The sequence below is a fragment of the Cygnus atratus genome, chromosome 25 (genome assembly GCF_013377495.2).
Source record: "Cygnus atratus isolate AKBS03 ecotype Queensland, Australia chromosome 25, CAtr_DNAZoo_HiC_assembly, whole genome shotgun sequence".
Lineage (NCBI taxonomy): Eukaryota > Metazoa > Chordata > Aves > Anseriformes > Anatidae > Cygnus > Cygnus atratus.
The window spans coordinates 1,776,315-1,799,762 of NC_066386.1; the positions used below are offsets into that span (position 1 = coordinate 1,776,315).

At 61.9% G+C, this 23,448-nt stretch overlaps 3 protein-coding genes across 4 annotated transcripts; 1 reads left to right on the top strand and 2 right to left on the bottom strand.

The window, feature by feature from the left end:
• Positions 1-2,830: 2,830 nt before the first annotated feature.
• On the bottom strand, positions 2,831-7,482 carry P3H4 (prolyl 3-hydroxylase family member 4 (inactive)). The gene is made up of 8 exons (XM_035568455.2): positions 6,942-7,482; positions 5,118-5,267; positions 4,652-4,823; positions 4,449-4,577; positions 4,193-4,338; positions 4,022-4,105; positions 3,749-3,890; positions 2,831-3,656 (listed from the first exon to the last, which is right to left on the bottom strand). Exons 1-8 carry the CDS (start codon positions 7,425-7,427, stop codon positions 3,646-3,648), a joined length of 1,320 nt encoding a protein of 439 aa, XP_035424348.1. The 5' UTR covers positions 7,428-7,482; the 3' UTR covers positions 2,831-3,645.
• Positions 7,483-8,821: 1,339 nt separating this feature from the next.
• FKBP10 (FKBP prolyl isomerase 10) lies at positions 8,822-15,377 on the top strand. Of its 2 annotated transcripts, XM_035568520.1 has the most exons (10): positions 8,822-9,245; positions 10,926-11,071; positions 11,631-11,820; positions 11,961-12,106; positions 12,184-12,373; positions 12,628-12,773; positions 12,897-13,086; positions 13,255-13,397; positions 13,571-13,734; positions 13,997-15,377. In XM_035568520.1, the coding sequence occupies exons 1-10, from the start codon at positions 9,052-9,054 to the stop codon at positions 14,180-14,182; spliced, it is 1,695 nt and encodes a 564-aa protein (XP_035424413.1). In that variant the 5' UTR covers positions 8,822-9,051; the 3' UTR covers positions 14,183-15,377. The 2 variants fall into 2 exon arrangements, with proteins under 2 accessions (XP_035424413.1, XP_035424412.1); XM_035568519.2 differs by having other exon boundaries at positions 8,978-9,245; positions 12,897-13,397.
• A 1,097-nt stretch (positions 15,378-16,474) lies between these two features.
• On the bottom strand, positions 16,475-22,229 carry NT5C3B (5'-nucleotidase, cytosolic IIIB). The gene is made up of 9 exons (XM_035568482.2): positions 22,070-22,229; positions 21,841-21,939; positions 21,179-21,248; positions 20,887-20,933; positions 20,417-20,502; positions 19,675-19,764; positions 18,385-18,547; positions 17,288-17,488; positions 16,475-17,030 (listed from the first exon to the last, which is right to left on the bottom strand). Exons 1-9 carry the CDS (start codon positions 22,070-22,072, stop codon positions 16,920-16,922), a joined length of 870 nt encoding a protein of 289 aa, XP_035424375.1. The 5' UTR covers positions 22,073-22,229; the 3' UTR covers positions 16,475-16,919.
• Between the last annotated feature and the right edge of the window lie 1,219 nt (positions 22,230-23,448).

The following is a 23,448-nucleotide window of genomic DNA, read 5'->3' on the forward strand; positions in this document are numbered from 1 at the left end:
TCGGGTCCCGCCCCCGCCGGCCGTGTTTATCCGCTCGCCATTGGGCGTCGCGCGGCCGCCCCGCCCTTCGCCGGCAGGGGATTGGGCGGGGAGGAAGGTGGGAGGGGGAGGGCGTGGCCGAGAGAGGGAGGGGCCCACCTGGGTGACGTCAGGAGGGCGGGGCCGGGTAGGGCGGGGCTTGGCGGGGCGGGGCCGGGAGGGGCCGGGTGGGGGGGCGCGGGGACCCCCCCCATGTCCCTGTCCCTGTCCCCGTCCCCCCGTGTCCCCCACAGACCTGGCTCTCCCCAGCCACCCCTCCGACCCCCCCCCCCACCTGCAGCACCCCTGGGTGCCGGGGCCCACCCCCGGGACCCCCCCCGGCACCATTCACAATTTATCACACGTACCAAAACCAGGCGGTTTCACACCAAAACCAGCCAGGAGCATCCGGGGGGGGGGGGGGGTCAGGGCGTGGGACCCCAGCGGGCTCAGCACCCCTGTGTCCTATGGGGTGGGGCTTTTTCCCTCCAAAGTGCCCCCCCACACACACCGGGGGGCGTTTGGCTCCATGGAGACCAAACCAGCCGGGTTTCACCCAAAACTGTGTCCAAGCCGGTGCGAAACGAAGCACCAAGGGTACAGGGCCCGGCAGGGTGGCGGAGGGGCTCGAAGGCCAGGAGGGGCGACCGGGAGGGGGTCCTGGCCCACCCCTGACCCCATACCCAGCAGGGCAGGGGGCACGAGGGCAGCCCCCGTTCCCCAAAATGTCCCCCGGCTGCGGCCACACGGCGGTGACACCGCGGCCGAATCCGGCCTGGTTGAGAGCATCTGCGTTCCCCAGGCGCAGGGAAGGGGAAACTGAGCCAGGAGCAGCAGCAGCAGCAGTAACAGCAGCAGCAGCAGCAGTAACAGCAGCAGCAGTAACAGCAGCAGCAGCAGCAGCAGCAGCAGCAGCGAGGGGCGCCGGGGCCAGGCTGGGGCGGCTGCCGGCATCTCCCTGCGTCACCTCCGTCCCGGCCCAACTGGTCCAGCCGGGCCCCGCTGCCGCCGGCCCCGGGCAAAGGCTCCGCCACGCAGCGGCCGAGTCACCGGCGAGCACCCGGCCGGCACCGGGGCACGGCCCAGCCCACGGTTGGGGGGGTCCCCAGGATGCAGCCCCCCTCGGGATTTGGGGTCTGTTGAGGTTTGGGGACGCACCCTGCGCCCCCCGCTACCAGCCCCCGGGCGACCCTCAGCCGCAGCTGGCCGCGGGTACAGGCTGAGGTGGGAAATCGTGGTTCCTGGATGGAGGCGAGGGACAAAAAACCTGCAAGAAAACGGGATATGGTTTTCTTTGGTTTTTCTTTTTTTTTTTGGTTTTCTCTGGTTTATCTTGAGGAGCCAGAGCACGGCGAGAGCGCTGCCGGCATGAGGAGGAGAGGGGCACAGAGGGCGGCATGGCACAGCATGGCACGGCACGGTGGCATGGAACAGCCCAGCTGGGACAAGGGGCAAAAATCCTGACCAAATTCCTTCTTGGTCAAGGTGAGGGACCGCAGGGAAGCCCAGTGTGGTGCTGTACCCCGACACGTCCCCATCAGCCCAGCGCTGCCGTCCCCGCATGCCATGGGACACGGAGGCCACGACACCCCACTCCCAGAGCCATCCTGCTCGGTGCTGCGGCTCCGCACCCGGCTGAGGCTCCTGGGGCGCCCCGCATTTCCATCCTGTGCCCCCCTTCCCACCCCTGAGGGCAGCTCCTGCTGTAGGCTGGAGCAGGAAAGAACCACGGGGACCCCGATTTGGGGCCGCAATGGGTTTCACCCGCTGCTGGCGGAGAAGTGGGTGCAAGGCGCCGTGTCCCCGGGGCTGGCGAGGGGACGCCCTGCCCGGGCGTGCGTCGCAGCAGGGTGGAGGCCCCCGGGCCCTGCGCCGCCCTCGCCCGGCGTGCCGGGGAGATAAAGCAGCCTTTGCCCCCCCGGGGCCGCGACGCCAGCGCTGAGCCGGGCGCTTCCCGGCGGCCGCACCCCGCCGGGTGGCCGTGACCCATCCATGACAAACCCTGCTCCTCCCGGGGGACAACCAGGGCCCTGCCCGGCGCATGGGTGCCATGCAGCCGCTCCTACCACCTGCGCTGCCTTCCCCTTAGCTCTGCCCGCCCGCTGCCTCCTGCGCCCCCAAAGCCTTCCCCGCAGCTCTGGGGGCTCAGCGCTGCCCCCCCCCCCCCCCCCCCGAGCCCGGTGCAGGGTGGGCAGAGCCGGGGACGCCCTGGTGCAAGGGGAGCTCGGTGGCAGGGTGGGGTGCTGGCAGCCTCCCCGCCGCCCCCTTCGCTCCTTTCCCTTCCCTTCCCTTCCCTCCCCCGGGGCCAACGCTATGATTCAGCCTCTCGGTTTCAGTCCTCGCAGCCAACTTCCAAGGGGAGCAGAAACGCGCCCGGCTCAGCAGGGAGGAGCGAGGCGGCCGCACGCTGCCTGCCCCTGGACGCCCCGTGCCCAGGGCGGGCACGGGCTTGTCAGCAGCGATGCAGCCCAGAACGGGGCCATCCTGCCCTGCCGCTCAGGACCAGCATCAGGGGGTGCTCATCGCGTGCCTCAGGCAAGCAGCAGGGCGATGAACCCCAAGGACCTGCATTGGGGTGATGCACGCAGCCCCCTCCCCAACTGACCATCAGATGCTGCACGTGCTACTGGGGTGATGCACGGTGCCTCCAGCCACACCTGGCACAATTCAGGGGGTCCCAGCCCCCCCAGGCATCCCCCTGCCCTTTTTTGGGGTCTTCCCTGCTTTGCTGGGGCACCCAGCACCCCTGCCTGCTGTGGGGCCTCTCCTACCACGGGCACACCCCAGCCCCAGGGAGCCCCAAGGCAGAGGCAGCTGTCAAAAGACCGGTCTGGATTTTATTAAAAGTTCAGCACCAGTAAAATAATAATAATAATTAAAAAAAAAAAAAAAAGCAACTGTGCAAGACGGGAAGTATTAAATTAATGGAGCTTAAGGCTACGGAGGGCTGGCGTGGTGAGAGTTCAAGGCACACGCGGAGCACGGGCGATGCAGCCCCTCCAGGCTGCAGCCACGCGCTGGCACGGGGATGCTGCAGCACCGGGATCCCTGCTGCAGCCCCGGGACACCTGCTGCAGCACCAGGACCCCCACTGCAGCACCGGGCCATGGGCTCTGAGGGGGTCCAGGGCTCTGCGAGCTGCTGGTGGGATGCTGGAAGCCCCAGGGCAGGAGCCCCGGATGAGCTCCGAGGATGCACAGGACCAACATGCGTCGCACCCAGCGCAGGGAAACCCACTGAACGCCTCGTGACAGCACAAGGGTTGGGTCCCGGCACCCATCCACGGCTCCTGGGGAGGAGCCAAGGGGGACGGCAAACCCCAGTGCTGTGGGGGACCGCTGGCACCAGGGCTCCTGGGGACATCGGGGACGGGTGGCTCAGGGGGGCACCCTGTCAGGCACGGTGGTGCGGAGGTGCCACCACTCCACCGCTGGGACTCGGGGCAGTGGATGTCCAGGAGGCAGAGGCAGCCCTGTGGTGGGCACCGGGCAGGATCAGCCCTTCCCGGTGAGCCTGAGTTTCTGTGCAGCAGCTGGCAGGAGCCTGAAGCCCGGCGTCCCCAGGATGGCATCGCTGGGCCACCACCGTCCAGCTCCGTCAGGGCCGGGGTCCCCTTCGCCTGGTTCATCAGAGGCTCTCTGCAAACAAGGAGGGCTCGGTGGCACCGGGGGGCATGCAGCAGCCACCCCATGCCCTCAGGCACGATCCCCCCAGCCCCGGCATCAGGAACCTTCGTCAGCTTTGTCCCCCTTGGTCTTGGGCTCCTGCCACCACTCTGCGAAGAAGCCTTCCTCGTAGTCGCCTTCACCCTCAAACTCGCCGTCCGAGGGCAGGTCCCGCGGGTCCGGCTCCTCGCCATCATCCACCTCCATCTGCAGCACGGGACGGGGAGGAGGAAGCAGCGTGGCCAAATGTGCACCTACTACAGCCCCTTCTGGGGTCAGACCCCCAACGAAGGACCCAAAAGCACCCAAAAGTGCCCCAAGCCAGGGCCGTCACCTACCTCGTCGTCAGCCTGCAGGTACTGCCTGGCGAAGTCCAGCATCTTCTTCTGGGCGGCTGTCCGGTTGTAGTAGCGCACAGCTTCCTGGGCATGGGGGGGGAGCGGGGGCCACGTCAGCCCCCCAAAATGCCCGAACCACAGGGTGGGGGCCTGGGGCGGGGGGGCTCTCACCGGCCGGGGCTCGAAGTCCTCCTCCTGCAGGTGCCAGCGCTCGCGGTGGAAGCGGTAGTAGACCAAGTTCTGCTGCATCACCGCGTCGTCCGGGTCGAAGAGCATGTAGCTGGAGACGCTGCGCACCGCGTCCCGCACGTCGTTCACTGCGGGGAGCAGCAGCGGCATGACATGGGGAAGGGTGACACAGGGAGGGGGGTGGTGACACCAGCACACCCCAGGGGCGCAGCCCCCCCAGCTCCCGGCTGGCACTCACGCTTGTAGTAGGCGAACTGCAGGTAGTGGTACATGGTGGCCACGAACTTCTCCACGAAGTAGCCGCCCACGTTGGGGGTCAGCTCGGTCTCGCAGTCCACCTTGCACTGCAGCACGCTCACAAAGTGATCTGGGGAGAGGTGTCAGAGGGGGGTTTTGTGCCCCAAACCTGCTCCCAGCCCCACCACCTGCCCACCCACCCACCTGCGATGGCAGGGTAGAAGTCCTTGAACTCCTGCAACTCGTAGGCACCCTCGCAGCCGGCCAGGCAGTCCTCGTACGCCTTGTAGTACTCGGCCAGCGCCTGCTCCATGTCAGCTGCGCTACTCCGGAAATCCCCGTTGTTGTACAGCTTCACCGACCGCACAAAAATCGGCTACAGGGGACCGAGAGGGCTCCGCTCATCTCCTCGCCGAGCGCTGAGCACGGTGCCCAGCCCCACGCCGGGTGGTGCAGACACCAGACCTGCCTTGCTCCCCTGGGCACAGCTTCATCCTGGGCACCGGCCCCACAGAGATGCTTTTTTGGGGGCAGGAAGGTTGGCAAGCCAGGGTTCAGCTGGGCTTGATGCCTCTGTGTTCAGCAGGATGGGCTTTGCCAGCCAGGCACGCACCGAGCTCCCGTCCCCACGGGGTGTCCCTGTCCCACCCCAGCCCCGTCCCCTCCTCACCTCATAGGGCTGAGCCTCCAGGTCGACGAGGTACTCGTCCACATCCACCATCGTCCTGTAATAGTTCAGGTACTTCAAGGTCATCTCGTGCTTGGGGTTCTTCTGCAGGAAGGTGTGAGCAGCGGACACCGCTTTCTCGATCTTGTTGGACTGGGGAGAAGAGGAATAGCGGGGGCATGGGGGACGGGCTGGCGGGGGCAGCCGGGGCGATGCTGCAGCTGCGGGGGCTCAGCACCCAGCACCACAGCCCAGCCAGAGCCCCAGGGCAGCACAGAGAAGCGGCCCAGGGCAGAAGGCTGCTCCTCAGGAAGGGATAGCCCAGCGCCCACGGTGCCAGCCCCAAGCCCAATCGTCCCCTGGCAGCAGTGGCTGGACAGGATGCAGGAGCACAGACAAGGCAGATAAATCCAGCTGATGCAACCGCTTGTATTGAGATGTGTCAACCTCTCTCCCCGTGTCCATGGTGGGAGCAGAGACAGCTCTGCCCCTTGGGGACCCCCCTGTCCCATCGGCAGCGATCCACGTGGCTCGGGTTTGTCCCACGTGTCCCCTCTTCTCCAGCACTGCCGCCAGCCCAGAGAGCTGCCCCCACTCTTCTGCTGCTTTTCTGAGCTCTCAGGTTGCAATTTCGGGGAATTGAGATTGGGGGGGTTGGACAAAGCATCCATTACATGGATTTTAGCCAGAGCAACCGAGAGGAAAACACATTAAGTATTTAGGCCAGGCTGTCCCTTCGTCACTGCCAGGTGAGGGGGGCAGCAGCACCGAGGACTAAAGCAGCCTCTGCACCAGCAGCCAGCCCAGCCCGTGGCGTAGCGGGGGCCCAGCACACTCGTGGCATCTGGGGAGGGAGAGCATCCCCTGCCAGCACAGCTCTGGCAAGGGAGGACACCTCAAACCAACCCCTCCACGTGTGCACCGTGAGCCTGGGCAAGCGCCTCTCCCCAGTGGAGCATCCCGACACGTGTCCTGCAGCGGTCACAGCACTGCTGGATCTGCCAGCTCGGGCCACGCTCCACCAGCTGGGGCAGCTCCTCTGTCCCCCTCCCCAGGCAATGCTCTGCCCCGCTGGGGGGCCCTGGGGACATCAGGGTACAGCAGCAATGCCAGAGGCAGAATGTAGGCACTGCTGACCTGGAGAAATTCCGTATCTCCCAGGAAAACCTCTCCATGTGGGCCAGGGGCACCCACGAAGAGCTGTGCTGGGGGATGCTCGTACCCACAGCAGGATGGGGGACATGGGGAGCCCCCAAGAAACCCCCAGAAGGGGCTGTGAGAGGAGGGGACCAGGGCCATGCAAGGCTGTGGAGGGGGGGCAGCCACAAGGGCCCCCAGTTGCAGGCACACCCCCTCACATCCTGCCTGATGCGTCCCAGATGCCGCTGACGTGCCACGGCGCAGGGGCAGGATGGAGGAGCCCAGGGAGGGGGGATGCCAGGCAGGGGGTACGGGGTGGGGGCTGCAGGATGGGGAGCACAGCGGGATGCAGGATGGACGGGAGTGGGATTTAGGGGGAGGTGCAGAGTGGAGATGCGGGATGGGGCGATGCAGGATGGGGGTGTCCATGGGGAGGCACAGGATGAGGGGCGCAAACTGGGGGCAGTGCAGGGCTGGGGTGTGGGACAGAGCTGCAGGATGAGAGGCAGAGGAGGGGGCTGTGCAGGATGGGGGGGGGGGGGGGGGGAAGGAGGTGAGGGCAAGACCAGAGAGCTGCAGGACGCCCACTCCCCCCCCAAATCAGGGCAGCCCCCGGCTCCCCACACGCCCCCTGCGCGCCCCGTTGAGCGGCATTTGCGCCCCCCGCGGGACGCCGCGCCGCCTCACCTTGAAGAGCGCGTAGTGCAGGTACTGGTAGGGCAGGCGGCGCTGAAAATCGCGCAGCGTCTGCGCGGGGGGGTAGCGCAGCTGGAAGACGGGGAGGCCGCGCTTGCAGGCGCGCAGGCACCCCGCGCGGCGCAGCAGCCTCCCGAAGAGCTGCAGCTCCCGCTCCCACTCCCACTCCGCGGGGTCCCCCTCGGCGGGGGGGTCCTCGGCGGGGCCCCCCTCAGCCGCGCAGCGGCGGTGGCAGTGCGCTTCGCTGTCGCGCAGCAGGCGGTGGAGGCGCAGGCTGGCCTCCAGCTCCCGGGCGCTCTCCGCCCAGTGCGCGCCCGCGTATTGCGCCAGCGCCCGGGCGTAAGCGCGCTGCAGGGGCTCCAGCGCGGCTGCGGGAAAGCCGCGCACGCTGTACTCCTCGTACTGCGCCGCGCAAGGCTCCTCCGCCACCGCCGCCAGCAGCAGCAGCAGCAGCAGCGCCAGCGCCGCGCCGCCCATCCCCGCAGCCGCCGCGCAATGCCCGCGCAGCGCCGCGCAGCGCCCCGCGCAAGGGGCGGGCGGGCGGGGAAGGGGAAAGGGGAAGGGAAGGAAGGGGCGGTGCGCCCCTGGCGGGCGCGCAGGGTCTTAGTGCGGCTCTGCGCGGCTGGCGCAAGGCCCGCGGGGGGCTGCGCGCTGCGCGCAAGGAGGAGCGAGGGGTCGGGGAGGTGCTGGGGAGGGGGGGTGCGCCCTCTGCTGCGCCTCCCCGGGGATGCGCTCGGAGCGGGGGGTGCCGGGGTGAGCTGGGGGCTGCAGCTCCTGGGAAGGCTCCGGGGTGCGCTCGGGGCTGTTTTTGCGCAGCTTTGCCCCCCCCCCCCCCCAGCCACGCCGTGCCCGGTTCTAGTTTCGCTGCTGGCTAGCGGCGAGCTGGCGGCTGCTCGCCCTGCACTGTGCCAGACCCCAGGGCTGAGCCGTGCCAGGCCTCGGCACGGCCACGCTGGCCCCAGCCCAAGCCCAGAGCGTCGCTGCCGCTGGACAGTGGCTCTGAGAGCTGCGGCAGCACAGGGCAGGAGCCAGGGAGCTGCTGAGATTCTTGGCTGTGGAGCAGAGGCCGTTAGCAGTGCCCAGCACCTCCCTGCAAACGAGCAGCTCGCCAGCACGCCGGCTGGGATGCCAGCCTGCTGGGATGCTAGCCCCCTGAGTAAGTGCTCACTCACCCCAGAGTCAGACCCTGACCCTGCTGTGCCATGGGGAGAGCCCCGAGTCCCCCCAAGCCATGCCAAGGTGGCTTGGCCCAAGCACGGACCCTCAGGGACTCACAGAGCACCCTAGGTCTGGGCTCTGGGCAGCTGATGCTGCTCTCTTTGAGCCTCTGCTCTCAGCAGCAGCACCACCGTGCCTCCGAGAGGCTGGGATTTGGTTCAGATCCAGAGCCTGTCATATTTCCTACCTGGGGCTTGCAGAGGGCCCTTACCACAGCGCCCGACTTTTGCCAGCAGTCTGGGGGGACAGCAGGGATGTGGGGCAACACGTGTATGAGCACTCGATGCCACTCCTCTCTGTGAAAGTCTGCTACAGGGACAGTTTCACATTTTTAATCATTGCCATTCAGTAAAAGATCTGTCAGCAGCAGACTGAAGAGCAGTAGGTGTTATTAAAACCGTTAATTCCTTGTATTTACTATTCCTAAGTGCTAGGGACTGAGAAGCAGCATCCTGAGACGTGGGTGCTGGGAGGAGCGCAGGCAGCACTAGGACCCGGAGCGGCTGCTGGGATGGGACCTCCAGCTGCACAAACTTGCTTCCAAATAGGTCTCTTCAGCTTTTTCCTTTGCAGAAAGAACTGCCTAGGGGGGGGAAAAAAAAAAAAAAAAAAAAAAAGATGGGGGGGGGGGGGGAGTCCTGACGTGGAGCTTTGCTGCTGTGACTTTTTCTGCCTGCCCCACTGCCGCTGGCTCGGGGAATTGCCCCGGCGGTGCAGTGGGGAGGCTGGTGGAGGGCAGCACGGCTGGGCCCCGTTACACGTGTACAGAAATGCAGCTGGGCCGGGCTGAGCTCGCATCGGCGCGGGAGAGGGGCCGGGGAGGCCCCACCTCTGCGCCTTCCCCTCCGCTGAGCCTTTCCACCGGCCGCAGCCTCCCAGCGCCATGGCCTTGGGCAGCCTCGTCCTCCTCCTGAGCCTCCTGGGGGTCCTGGGGCTGGGCGACCCCGGCCCCCTGGAAGACGTGGTGATAGACAGATACTATATCCCCAAAATCTGCCTGCGGGAAGTCCAGATGGGGGATTTCATTCGCTACCACTACAATGGGACCTTTAAAGATGGCAAAAAGTTTGACTCCAGGTATTGCCCTTGGTTCTTTACCAGCTGCATGTGGCCCCAGACGGGGCTCCCTGGCCGCCCCACGCAGTGGGGAATCCTGCATGCTGCCCCCAGCCCAGCTGCGTGTCACCCCACTACAGCCCCAAGGGCCAGGGGATGCTTGTTTCCGTCAGCCCCATACCTGCATTGCTTGATGCCCCACAGCTTTGACCCCAAGGGGGGGGATTTTGGGGGTGCCTGTGGTGGGGCTGAGACCTGGGTGGCCCCAAGGGAGCTGCCCAGGACAGCACAGCCCAGCCGGGGCTGCAGCCCCCAGCCCAGCCTCATTTCTGAGCCTGCAGCCCCCGGGTGCAAGCCCATCTCAGGCAAGGGCAGGATCAGGCCCTAACTGAGATGCTTTGCACTCCAGGCGTGTGCTTGCATGTACTGCACAGGCAGAGAAAATACCTGAAGCACTTTGAGACGTGGCAGCGGCGAAATCCCTTCGTTACCTAACAGGCTTCGGTTCTTGCTGGTCGTAGATTTCCTCGGCCTGTGCACCGATCCTGCTCTGCTCCCACTGGTTATAAACCAGGGTTTATGATGGTGCAGTTCCTGATCTGCACCAAGGCGAGGAGGGGTAGGATCAGGCACAGGGCGAAAGCACAGGACCAAAGGGGGCTGTGCTGGAGCTCAGCCCCAGCCCAGCTCAGGAACAAAAACTTTCCAGCTGGGCATTTTTCAGACCCCTGAAAAGCAGAGGGATTCTGCTCCTGGCTCAGCGTGTCTCGATTTTCTTGCAAGCGTGAATGGGAGAGAAAGTAAATCAGCCACGCGCTGCCACTCCTGCTGCTGCAAGCCCCAAACGCGATGGGAGCCTGGGGAATTTTGCTGCTAAAATAATTCTTTGTCCTAAGGACTGCAGTGTGCTTCCAGGAGAAGCATTCACTGCACATGAAACGGGATGAAGGGTTTCCCTTCATCTGAACGGGCCCCCAGCTGCTTCCCGGAGCCTGTGTTTTAAGATTTAAAAAATAAAAACAAATTTGCAGTTTAAAAACGAGGCCTGGGACTTCTTTCCTCCTCACTGCAAACGTGGCACACGCAAAATTACAGGGAAGCAACAGCAAGCCTGGCAGCTCGCAGACCTCCAGGCCAGATTGCCGTGCGAAATTTGCGAGGATATTTACGTGTTCAGCCCCAAATAAAGTCATTTCCTGCCTCCTCTGCACCCGCAGGGCCTGATCCTGCACTCCCCCACCTCCGAGGGTGCAGGCCAGAGCCCCAGTGGGTGTCGAGGGAGGCAGCTGCACCGCGGGCAGGGCAGGATTGATCCCTGGGAGCTCTGTGCTTGCTGCGGGGTCGGGGCCTGGGCTCTGTCTGCAGCTGGGGACCTGGATGGGGTTGGGGGGGGCCCCGATCCCAGAGAGACGTGGGGGAAGCTTGAGCCTGGTGCCCTGAGGCAGGGCTGGGGGATGCTTCGTTACCGTGAATTGCAGACCTGGGAGAGAGCCCAGGGTTAGCAGGGGCACCGCACAGCCCGCCATCATCGTTGCCGTGGGGTAGGAGATTTGGGCACGTTTTTGGCTAAAAAAAGCATATTTGCAAAGCTACGAATTCAGTGTGGGTGCTCAGGGCGAGGCGGAGGGAGCTGCTCAGCCCTGTGGGTTACAGTCTGCCCTTCAGCACACGGTGCTGACGGGTCTGTCCCTTCGCCCCCAGCTACGACCGAGGGGCCACGGTGGCCGGCGTGGTGGGTGTCGGGCGGCTGATCACCGGCATGGACCGGGGGCTGCAGGGCATGTGCGTGAACGAGCGGCGTCACCTCATTGTGCCCCCCCACCTGGGCTACGGCAGCATCGGCGTGGGTAAGGGGCTGCGGGGGGAAGGAGGGGGCAAACCTGCAAAGCTCGCATTGTGGGGGGGGGATGGAGAATTGGCACCCACCTGGCAGGCGCTGGGGAAGGATGGAGCCGTTGCTGGGACACTAAAAAGTGAGCATGAGTGGTGCCTGGGCAGGGCTTTGCAGGGAAGGATGGTCTCTGTGCATGCACCGTGCTGCTTTCCAGGGTGGGCACGGGGCTAACACCTGGTTTCCCTGCAAAGAAAACCCCACAGCAGCATTTAGGGCACCCCCAAAAGCCCAGCAATTGCCTTCCTCCATGCAAAAATGTCTCCGTGGAGGCCACTGGAAGGGTTTGAGCTCAGAGCTGCACCAGGCAGGTTGGGTCCCCATCCACCAGCACCCTGCAGGAGCTCAGGGACAACAGGCATTAGGGGACAAAGGTCCTCCCTTGTCCTGCTCAGTGGAGGTGGGAGGGAAGATGCCACATGTGCTTCAGAGCTCTGTGTTTGTGTGCTGCAGGGCTGCCACCCTTGCCTTGCTCTCCCCTAATTCTCTCTCCGCCCTCGCTGCCGCCCCTTTAGCGGGGCTGATCCCCCCAGACGCCACCTTGTATTTCGACGTGGTCATGCTGGACATCTGGAACAAGAATGACAAGCTGCAGATCACCACCCTGTCCAAACCCGAGCACTGCAACCGCACGGTGGAGAACTCGGACTTCGTGCGGTACCACTACAACGGCACGCTGCTCGATGGCACCCCCTTCGACTCCAGGTACGGGATGCCGGCACTGGGGACACGGGGAATGGTGGGGACCGGGGGATGCTGGCCTGGGGCAGGACTTGGGAGCCCCCCTTTCAGGCTGTGGGGGCTGGCGTGGCCCCAAAGCCGTTCTCCTCATTCCCCCTCACCAGCTACAGCAAGGACAGCACCTACGACACCTACGTGGGCACCGGCTGGCTGATCAAGGGCATGGACCAGGGGCTGCTGGGCATGTGTGCCGGGGAGAAGAGAAGCATCATCGTCCCCCCGTTCCTGGCCTACGGGGAGAAGGGCTATGGTAAGCCAGGCATCACCCCATTGAGCCTGCTCGGGGAGCGGGACCCCCATCCAGGCTGACCCGTGCCCCCTCCCCAGGGACCGTGATCCCACCGCAAGCCTCGCTGGTGTTCAGCGTGCTGCTGGTGGACTTCCACAACCCCAAGGACGGCGTCTTCCTGGAGCACCTGGAGGTGCCGGAGTCCTGCAAGCGCAGGGCCGTGACCGGGGACTTTGTGCGCTACCACTACAACGGCACGCTGATGGACGGGACGCTCTTCGACTCCAGGTACGGGGCGAGGAAGCAGGGTGATGCCCCCGTGCACGCTTGGTCCCTTCCCACCCCACATCCAGCAGCAAGGAGAAGCTGGAAAATCCCGGCGAAGCTGGGAGGAGAGGGTGGTAATGAATATGGAAAAGGATTTAATAAAAAAAAAAAAAGTCATTACCAAATGGAGCGAGGTTTGGTGGGAGCAGGGCCATGTGCTGGGTGCTCGGGCCGGTTCTCTCACCTGACAGCGCCGTGGGCTTCTGTCCCTGCAGCTACTCCCGCAATCACACCTACAACACCTACATCGGGAAGGGCTACATCATCCCCGGCATGGACCAGGGCCTGCAAGGGGTCTGCATGGGGGAGAGGAGGCGGGTGGTCATCCCCCCACACCTGGCCTACGGCGAGAACGGAGCAGGTGAGGGGCGCGCGGCGCGGACCCGCAGCATCGCTGGGTTGCACCAGCCCGGCGGAAGGAAAGCAGGGAAGGTTTTCCCAGCTCCGTGCTCACCCAGCTGAGATCTCGCTGCTCCTCTTCCAGGGGACAAAATCCCCGGCTCAGCCGTGCTCATCTTCGACGTCCACGTCATCGACTTCCACAACCCGGCTGACCCGGTGGAGATTGAGACCGTGTACCGGCCCGAGGGCTGCAACGTCACCACCCGCAACAGGGACTTCGTCCGCTACCACTACAACTGCTCCCTGCTGGACGGCACCAAGCTCTTCTCCTCGTGCGTGCACCGGGACGTCGGCTGCGCGGCCACGGGGCAGCAGGGTGGGGGGCGCAGGGTTTTGGGGCACGGGAGGGAAGGTGCAGGATTTCGGTGCGCGGCAGGACCCCCCCCGCTGGGTCCAAGGGGGTTTCTCAGCCGCTTGGTTCTTCTCTGTGCCCCCTGCAGCCACGACTACGGGAGCCCCCAGGAGGTGACTCTGGGGGCCAACAAGGTGATCGAGGGTCTCAACAGCGGCCTCCTCGACATGTGCGCCGGGGAGAGGCGGGTGCTCATCATCCCCCCGCACCTGGGCCACGGGGAGAGCGGAGGTAGGGGAACGGCACCACAGCCACGTCAGCAAAGCAAAACAAGGGTTTCTGAAACCCTCTGGGTCTCCCTCACCTCCGTTTTCCTTGCTGGAGGCTGGAAGGCTTTCACCCATCGGGGGCCGGAGGTTTTCTGAGCTGCCCATCAGGTGCGAGAGCCCTCGCTTGTTTTCCAGCCCGGGGGGTGCCAGGCAGCGCCGTGCTCCGCTTCGAGGTGGAGCTGATCTCCATGGAGGAGGGGGTTCCCGAAGGCTACCTCTTCATCTGGCACGGGGACCCGCCGGAGAACCTCTACGAGCAGATGGACCTCAACAAGGACGGGCAGATCCCTGCCGATGAGGTGCCCAAACCTCATGTGGGCTTGTGGGGTGCGGGAGGACATGGGGGGCACGGGAAGCCCACTGCTGGGGGCAGCACCCAAAGGATGCTGCTGATCCCAAGCACCAGGGAGCACAAAGGGCTGGGCAGGAAAAATGCCCAGGCCTGGAGCATCGCTGCTGGAAATGGGGTGCAGCAGGGCTAGGGCAGCGAGGGCAGCCCCTTCTCTTGTCCCTGCTGCTGCCCGGAGCAGAGCAGCATCCCGTCCCTTCTCCCCCCTGCAGTTCTCCACCTTCATCCTGACCCAAGTGGCAGAAGGGAAGGGGCGCCTCATGCCCAGCTCCGACCCCGAGAAAGTCATCGCTGACATGTTCAAGAACCAGGACCGCAACCAGGACGGGAAGATCACGGCTGAGGAGCTGAAGCTGAAGTCGGACGAGGACCAGGAGAAGATCCATGAGGAGCTGTGAGGTGCAGCCCCCGCTCCCCCCGGGGACAGGACTGCCCTTTGCCATGCCACGGCCGGGCTCCCCAGGAAGCCAGCTGGGAACCTGCCCCTGCCCCTTGCATCGTTTGCAAGGGGAAAAAAAAAACAATGTTCCCCCCATTATTTGAGGGGTTTTTGATGTGTTCCTCACGGACAGGAAAACTCACCAGCCCCCAGGTAACGCGCCCAGACCAGAAGGTGGGAAGCACCCACGATCTTGGGCATCTTGGTGCCCCCCAGGGGGGGGCAGTGCCTGCATTTCCCCACCCTGCCCCGTGTCCGCCCCCCATGCAGCTCCAGCAAACATCTCCTGCCCTCGGGCTGGACCAAGCCACGCCAGGGCCACTCCCTCAGGCCTTGCCCCATGTCCCCTCTGCTGCCAGCTCTGCCCCAAGCCTTGCTTCGACCCCTCTGCTCTTGGTGCCCCGCGGGGGGGTCGGGGCAGTGGCACCCCCTCCCCAGGCTGTCCCTGAGCTCCGCTCCCTTGTCCTTGGCCAGCGACTGCACCTCCTGCGATGCCTCTGGGCCTGCGCAGGGAAGGGGGGAGCTTCCCCTCCATCTCCTCGGCAGTATTGTTGTAGTTTAGGGTTGGGTTTTTTGTGGGTTTTGTTTGTTTTTGTTAAATACACACACACAAAAATCTTTAAAGGAGAAGAGAAATAAAGAGGGGCCTTCCCTGCTGGTCCCTGCTGCTGGCCCAGCCTCTGCTTCCCCTGGGACATGGGCTGGAGGTGGCTCAGGTTCCCAGGATAAAACCCCGACGCCTCACGGGCATCCCCTGCTTCGGTGGCTGGGCCCCTTGGGACAGCTGGGAGCAGATGAACCGCTGCCAGCCTGGAGAACAGGGAAGCCTCTCCTGCCCCGGCCCTCAGGGAGCAGCAGGCTGGTCCTCATCCTCCTCATCCTCCCCACCCCGCGGCCACAGCCAGCAGGGATCGAGAAAAATCAGCCCGATTTGATTTTGATGCCTAAATGCAGCTAATTCAACGGCGTTCTCAGGTCTGTCCCAGCACGTCCCCATCACCTTCCCGTTGTCTCCGAGAGCTTTTGCACAGCGTGACCTTGCAGAGAGAGATTAAAAAATGCGAGAACAGAACTGTGCAAAGGGTCAGAGTGAGCCCCTCTAACGATGACTTCTATGTGGCACCAAATAAACAATTTCAACTGGTTTCCAGAAAGCTTCCCTCTGTGTCAGGTTACTTTGCAATGAAACATTCACGTTTGGCCGGGCAATGCTGCAAGGAGAACTCACCTGGGTCTTTTATTTCATCTAAGCGAAGGAAGCCTGCGCTGTTCACAAGGTAGATGTTCTCAGCCCAAGACACGGAGGGCAGTGAGCGAGCCGAGGACTGGACCCGGAGCTCACAAGCCAAAAGGTGCCACCACTTACATGCTGCAGGGGACAGGCTGCGGACCGGGGCTGGATCCTAATATTCCCCAGGCAGCCTTACCGCAGCTCACACCACAAGGTGCAGGTCCCTGCCGTCGGCACAGCAGGCACCAGGGTGGGATGAAAGCAGTTTCCCACACCAGGGTCGCAATTTGCCGCTTGCAGTCAGGGCTGTCAGAGTTTTCCTCTTCATTAACATCATCAGAGGTTCCACAAAAATAAGAGGGCTTCTTTCTACTCCTGCTCCAAGAGCCCGGAACGAGCCCTGCAGTTTCAGATGGAGTCACCGTTACCTAAAATGCTCCTCAAAACCCTACACACCGCAGCTGGCTGCTCCTTCCTGATCCCACCCACGGGCTCCAAACACACCACTCCCAGCCCCAGCCACACTGCAGCGCTTGCCCAAACCCTGCCAGCCCGATGCTCATCAGACAAACTCACTTCTTGTTTTCCAAGGCAATGCCAGACGAGCTCCAGGGAACAGCAGGAATGACTGGAAAAGTTTTTTTTTTTTTTTTACAGCAAAAGCTGTAACACGCTTCCACTCAGTGCTGTGGCTAATGGGAAACCCAATGGATCTGCTCCCCCTACAGCTAGCAGACCTGCCCTGGGAGACGCCATCCCTTCTCCAGCACATGTGGTCCCCAGCATCCACCTCCCCAGAGGCTGCAGACCCTTCCCTTCCCTTCTCTTCTCCCTTCCCTTCTCCCTTCCCACCCCAAAGCCCTGGTGGGCAATGGGTCCTGCACCCACACAGGAGAGGAGGGAGCAGAGGCTGAGACGCACAGGGACCTGTGGATTTTCAGCAGCAGGAGCATTGCTTGGCAATGCCCAGAGGTGCCCGGAGCTCAGCCTGGGCACCTCAAAGCCACAGAAAACAGGACATCAGGAGAGAAATTTGTTTTCTTAGACGGGAACGCAGTTAAAACCAAACAGCTTCAATCTAAAACGGGTCTGTCCTCAACCAACAGCAAACCACCTCCGTTTCTGCCCTCAGCCGTTGAAGCTAAGCGCAGGATGTCTCTCCCCAGAACACGAATGGTTTGTGTGGCCCCCAGAGCTGGGACAAACTCTGAGAGGGAAGCAGCAGAGCCGAGGCACAGACGGGGCACAAGGAGCAGGCTCCTTGCTTCCCGCATCTCAGCCCTCCAGTTCCAGGAGGACAGCCGGTGAGGTTCGGGATGGACACGACACACAACAGCCGGGGCAGGGAGACTGCCCCAGGCACCAGGATGGATTCAGGCAGGTACCAGAAAACCCAGCCCGGCTTTGCCAGTGGAAGGATGCCTGTTTGTTCCCCTGGCCGGGGCTGGGACGCTGGCTTCCCAGCTCATGTCTCCAGAAGGATGTAGCGGAGGATCCCGTTGACCACATCCAGCGTCTCGTCGCTCTCCAGAACGATGTCGTAGGCATCCAGGTACTTCCCCCTCTGCTCTTCCACCTGCAGTGCAGCCACCAGGGAAGGGAGAAGAGGAGAGGACCACAGAGAAAGAAGACTGTGAACAGCTGAGAATGAAGATGCTGCACCCGCAGCCCTTGCATTTCTTGGTGCTACAGAAAAGAGGGGTCAAAAACCACCCCAAAAAATGCCCAAAGTGCACCAGGAGCTCCACAGCTCCCTTGCACGCTCCATAGGAGCCGACACAAATCCAGCATCCCTCACGCTCTGGCAGCAAGAGGGCTGCTTCTCACACCCACCTTGTCATTGAGAAAGCCGATCTTGAGGATGTTCTCCACGCTGGGAACCCCGTCTGCCATCGTCAGATCCCCCATGGAGTCCCCCAGCAGGATGATGCTCGTCCTACCGCTCAGCTGCTGGAAATACTCCGTTCCCTGCAGGACACTGTTGTTCTTGTTGTAGGTGTGGATGAGAGGTCCCTTGAAGCACTTGAGGACTCCCTGTGCAAACAGGACAGACACGCTGATCCCAAAGCAATCCCTTCGCCGTGCTGCAGCTGCGGTCCCCCTTCTGGGAGGGGGATAAGGTGGGGATGCTCACAGAATGACAGCTCTCATCTCTGAGACGTGCCCAAGGATGCACAAAACACAGGGAGGGAGTCCCCAAGGGCCCCATTTTGCAGGACGAGCCCATTCCATATGGTGAGAACCCGAAGGATCCTGGAGATCTTGAACTGGGCTCTGTACTGCCCTGGTGCCATTCAGGGGCCACAGAAAGCCAAAATCAGAGGAGTCCCAGGGCAGAGCATGGCCCTGGAAGGAGGCAGGGCTGTTCCGCTGTCCCAGGCTCCCCCTGAGGCTGCCTGCCCCAGCACACCACCCGTGGGAACAGAGGGCTTCATTGTGCACAGCAGGTCATTTTCTAATGCGAACTGGGACTTTTCAGGCTTTCGCACATCAACAAAGGCCTTCCAAGCTGCTTTAAAGGACATCTGGCTTTCAGATCAGGGGAGACCTCTGCGGTCAGTTAACTCCATGCTGACCATGCACTGAGCGTGCAGCGCTGGACCAGTATCCAGCCCGGAGCATACCCAACAGACACAGAGTTCACCTTCAGCCTCCAAAAGTAAGTTTGGAAGATGAGGAACCTACAAGATCCTGAGCACTGATGCTCAGCTGCTCCTGTGCTATCTGTGGTGGCAGCAGGTAGCAAGGCATCCCAAAGCCCTTACGGTGTTCCCATGGCCCAGAAAAGGGCCAGTCCTACCTAGAGGGATCCAACACTTCATAATGTTAATGGGCAGCTTTTAACCTAGCAGCATTTCTGTTCAATATATCACAGCCCTCCATTCCAGCCTCACAAACCTCCCCCCTGCAGGCTCGCTGCACGAACTCACGCTGTCATCGAAGTCCATGTAGTTGGACACCACGTTGACGTTGGAGTAGAAGACGTTGGCCTGCCGGATAATCTCTTCGAGGACATCGCCGATGCCAGCAGAGAAGATGAATATGGGGACGTTGTACTTGTACAGCTGATCAAACAATTCATTGAATCCATCCCTAGAAGAGAAGTGTCCATGACAGGGTATTACGTTACTCCCTCCCAGCAATGCTCTGCGCATCATGGGCTGCGAACGCTCTCAGCTCCAAGGCTCACGTTTCTGCCTGGGACTCCCCAAAAAGAAAAGCCTGTGCCTGCTCTGCAAAAAACACAATGCTCTGGGGCCTTGTGGTGCCCGCTGTGCACGCCAAGGGTGTGCAGCAGAGCCAGAAGACCCCACATCGACAAAACAACCTTGCAGGGAGGTACGGAGCAAGGTGCAGCACGCGAGCCATTCACTCAGCACCTCCTGAGAGCACCCAGAGCCCCCTGAGAGCAGCACCCAGCCCCTCACCTGGGGCCACCCAGCACAGCAAGCTCAGGCACGTGCCACCAGCTCGCTCCGAAATCACCCGTTAGAGATGCGTGGCAGGTTGGACTGGTTGCGGGGACTATCAGACAAGCGTGCAGCAGCCTCACAGTCTGCCAGGACATGATTTCCATGCACAAAAGGAGCTTTGGCCCACAGAAACCCGGACACATGGTGCCACGTCCCCTCCGAGACCGGCAGCTCATTCAAAGCAGGGTTCCCCTGCGCCACTTTCAGCAACATCACCGCCACGGCTGGCTTCAGCAAAAACTTTTAGTGCAACGTTTTAATGCTCTGGGTGCAACCTGATGCTGAGTCAAGGGCCTGGATAAGGCTCAGCGGTTCCAGTGAGTGGGGAGAAAATCTCTTCTGGAAGAGGGGAGCTGCCTGCTGTCCGCCCAGGCTCAGGGAGCTTCCTCTGGGTGCTCCTTGCCAAGATGAAAGGAGATGGAAGAGGCTCTGGGCAGGAAGGAGCCAGTCCAGGAACCGGGCAGCCCGCAGCCTCGGGGAGCAAAGCTCAGGCTGCAGCTGGTGGTGCTGGCTTCTGGCTCACTGTCACAAAGCTAAACCCTAGGAAGGAAGGGAGATTTGCATCTGCTGCGCTTCGGAGGAGGCGTGCAGATCAAAGCGGCAGCGAGCAGGTGAAGTGAGCCGTCAGAAATCAGTTCAGCATCCCCCGGATTCTTCTCTGAAAACACGAGCAGCGACGTGGCCTTGGGAGGACTACTTGCAGGGGATGAAGGGCCCCAGGCAGCACACCGACCCCCCAGCCCATACCTCAGCATCACGTCCGATTCCCTGACTATCTGGGCGATGTCACCCTTCTGGATCTTCTGCTGCGACAGCAGGTCGTGGGCCCTGGTCCACCTAGGGAAAGGCAGCAAGGTGAGTTTCCTGGGCAGCCAGACTCGAGGCAGTCAGAAAACTAATAGCTAGAAACTTCCTGGTATCGCTGCCAAGCCTACAGGAAGTTCAAGTCTTGCACACTGTAGTCCTCAGGGACAAGAAGGTGCCAGGAGGAGGTGAAAATCACCTATTCATCTATGGCTTTCTGCTCTGAAACAACAAACGTGGGTCTTGCTCATCTGCATCCTCTGCCCTCACGTCCCTTGCACTTTGCGATGCCCAAGGACATGCTGTGAGACCCAGGGAACTGCCAGCACCAACATCAGGCACCAGCGTGCAGGGAAATCAGACCCGTGCCAGGGATCCAGCATCACCACTCCCGTGCCTGAAGGCAAGGACTACAAGGAAAGCCCTCCCCCTCTCTCCAAGGTCTTGTAGCTTTTGCTTTTCATCCAGTGACTCAAATTATTTGCCAGCTGGGTGTGACAGGCAGAATCAGGTGAGTGTGTGCCACGCACCAAAAAAATTCTAAAGGGGACCCTACAAACAAAGGGAACCATTTGTAGGGCTCAGCACGTTCCTCCGTGCCTGGCCTCGGCTCAGGAGTTTCCTTTTTCTCCTGTTTCCGCCAGTGCTCCCCAAGGGAACCAGCAGACCACGGGCAAGCACTCACCACTCCACCATCAGGGGACGTTTCTCTTCCAGGGTCCGGTTGGGATCGATTTCTATGGGGTAGTAATAGTGCAGCAGATCCTTTAACTGGAACGTTGTACGCAAGTGAGAACACAGAGCGAACACTGAGTCTAAAGAGACCGTAATCAGCAAACGCAGCACTTCTAAATTCCCCCAAAGCAACACAACACACAACAAAAACAGCCCAAACCACTTCACTCAGAGCAAATTTGGGGATCTCTAAGGAAGAGTTAATCCGCCGCTAGCTTGGCTGCGTCTCCTCTTGGCCCAAATACTCCAGGTACAGAGGAGTACACAGACACACTTCCTGCTCTTATCAGACCAAAAAAGCCCACAGCTGAGTATGCAAATTAAATTGCCCTTTTTTACTTTCCCCTCTGTTACCATTGGCCAATATAACCCCAAAATGATGGGCCATAGGGATGAAGAGCCCCGCAAAACAGCACCTACCTTCTTCTTGCCATCCTCACTAATAACACGACTGTTGTCGAGGATATCTGCAAAGATAAAATTCCATTTTTGTAGCCCAGAAACAGAAAGGCTCAAAGTTTTAGGATGCAAGTATGAGAAGGAAAAGGAGCATCTGGGAGTCTCGTCTGCAAAGCTGGAGCACAAAGACCAGGAGATGGTTTTTGGGCTGCCTGGAGGTGAGGGCTGTGACAGCAGCACCTGCTGCAGATACAGACACAGAAACCCCCCAGAATTAGGGGCAGGAAAAGCCGACAGCAAGGCTTCAACTCACTGTGCGACGTGGGGCAGCGCCTGCCGTTGCACCCGAACCTGCTCAGCGTCATGTCGAAGTCAGAGATGACCTGGAGGGTAAGAGAAGACCAAAAGCTGTAGGTGACCCAGCTCATTCTGCCCTTGCAGTACCTGGCCAAGGATGCTGCCGGCTGCAAGGATGCAAATCCGGCGTCGGCACGTGAGAGCACAGAGCTGCAGCAGAGCACGGGAGAAGCTCGTGGATGGGAACTTGAGTGTCCCTGCCAGCTCGAAGCAGATGTCCCCCCCCCAGCTGAGCCACGCAGCACCCCTCCCGCACCCCAGGCACTCTTATCAGCACCAAAAGGCCTAATCCTCCCGACTGACTGCCGTGGGTGGGGGGGGGGGGGAAGGTTTGGGGATTGGTTAATATTTATAGCTTGCATAACAGGGAGGCAAAGGGCCCGGCCAGGGGCAGCCTGCAAACACAGCGTGCTCCCCCAGCTTGTCTGGGGCTTCTCCCTCCGCACCAGCAAACCGCGCAGCTGGTGCTGTGTGCATGTGGGTGCTGGGAGCAGACGGGCTTGGGGGTGGGTGGGGGGGTGGGCTGCAGAACTGGGGAGGGGGGAGATGAAAGCAAGCACCGAGCACGCCGGAGATGCATCGCCTGCTGCCAGCAGCCGCGATGCTGGGGACCAGTACCTGCAGCTTGCTGCTCCCCTGCTCCTTGATGGACCGGATTATCCCCAGCACACGCTCCGGCCGCAGGATGCGGACCGTGGGCTTCTCCAGCTCAGGCACCTGCAGGCAGAGAGCCCCCCCACCCCCCCGGTCAGTGACACCCCGGGGGCTGCGTGTCCCCAGCCCTGCTCTCCCAGCTCCCCGGCCCCCTGGGGACCCCGCTCCGCACCCCCCCCGGCCCCGCGCTCACCATCTCGCCCCGCTCCGCACCGCCAGGGCCGAGCCGGGGCCGCGCAGCCGCGGGGAGGAGGCGGCCCGGGAGGCGGGACCGGGGCCGGGGGGGGGCCGGGGGTATTCGGGGGTATTCAGGGGTATCCGGGGCTGGCCGGGCTCTCCCGTCCCCTCCGGGTGCAGCGGAGCCCCCGCCCCGGCCGCTCGCTGTTGCGTTTCCTTTGCGAGAGGCTGCAGAGCCGGGAAGGCGAAAGAGAAAGAGAAAGATTAAAAATAAATAAATAAAAATACGTGGCAAGGGCTGTTAGCAGCTACATCCTCCCCAGCATTGCCACAGAACTGTCTAACTTAAAAAGAAAAAGAAAAAGAAAAAAGAAAAAAGAAACAAACCACCAGCAGCAAAATGAAGAAGTCCAAACATTTTTATTATTTTTATTTTTTAATTTATTTTTTTGTTTATGCTGATCCTGCTCCCTTAGCACTCATCTCACCAACAGCCGTGACAAAGCCCAGGGGGAAGGCGGCCGTGAGGAGTCGGGAGGGGGCCCCAGGTGTACCCTACTCTCCTCTCCCTGGGCCTGACCCCCCCAAAAAAACCTTCCTCTCCTCCAAACAAGCGGTGCAAGGCTCGTGGCTTCACCACCCACACGAGCAAGCCTGTGCCTTGGCTTCCTCCATCGTGTTGGGGCACTTCTAAGCATTTGGTGCCTGTCGTTGGGGGGCTTTATACGGGGGCTAAACGATACAAGCAAGCTGCGCGGGAGGCATGGGGCTGTGTTTGCCCTGAGCAGCCACCAGCGAGGTGTGGGTACAAGGTCCAGCCTTGTCTAGGCTGAGGTTTGGGGGAGTGAGGAGCAGGACCCCCGTGCCCACAGGGCTTGAGCCCCCCCAGCCCCATGGGCAGCAGCTCCCGGGTCCTCCCCGCCTCTGTGAGCTCACTACGGGGCAGGTTCCAGAACCACCAGACAAGGCAGCGTTTCAGACAAAATGTAGGAGGGCAAGGAGAAAGCCCTGTAGCACCTCAGAGAAGCTCCTTCCGCTGACCCAGGCTCCGACATGGACGACACCTCGGCTCCCACCAGCTCTTCGGCCTCACAAATGGAGAGGAAGATGAGCGCGATGGCTTGCGAAGTCTTCAACGAGCTTCGCCTGGAAGGGAAACTCTGTGATGTGATCATTAACGTGAATGGTTTTGAGTTCAATGCTCACAAGAACATTCTCTGTAGCTGCAGTCATTATTTTAGGTCAGTACTAGAAATGAGTTTACAGCGGGAATGGGGACAACCAGTATTTCCTAGGCTGTGTCATATGCTCTTACCATACCTCTGGTGCCTGCGTTGGCACTAAGCCTCTCGGCCAGCAGATATAGATAGTCCTGATAGCAGCCTGGTCACCAGA

Coding starts and splice junctions, on each gene's coding strand:
- P3H4 (XM_035568455.2), bottom strand. CDS start 7,427: ATGGGCGGCGCGGCGCTGGCGCTGCTGCTGCTGCTGCTGCTGGCGGCG. Junction 5,268..6,941: donor TGCACTACGCGCTCTTCAAG/GTGAGGCGGCGC, acceptor TCTTCTCCCCAG/TCCAACAAGATCGAGAAAGC. Junction 3,891..4,021: donor ACCTGCAGGCTGACGACGAG/GTAGGTGACGGC, acceptor CCCGTGCTGCAG/ATGGAGGTGGATGATGGCGA.
- FKBP10 (XM_035568519.2), top strand. CDS start 9,052: ATGGCCTTGGGCAGCCTCGTCCTCCTCCTGAGCCTCCTGGGGGTCCTG. Junction 11,072..11,630: donor CTACGGCAGCATCGGCGTGG/GTAAGGGGCTGC, acceptor CCGCCCCTTTAG/CGGGGCTGATCCCCCCAGAC. Junction 13,735..13,996: donor GGCAGATCCCTGCCGATGAG/GTGCCCAAACCT, acceptor TCCCCCCTGCAG/TTCTCCACCTTCATCCTGAC.
- NT5C3B (XM_035568482.2), bottom strand. Junction 20,934..21,178: donor GCGCTGCCCCACGTCGCACA/GTGAGTTGAAGC, acceptor TTATCTTTGCAG/ATATCCTCGACAACAGTCGT. Junction 19,765..20,416: donor CGTCCCCTGATGGTGGAGTG/GTGAGTGCTTGC, acceptor GCCTTTCCCTAG/GTGGACCAGGGCCCACGACC.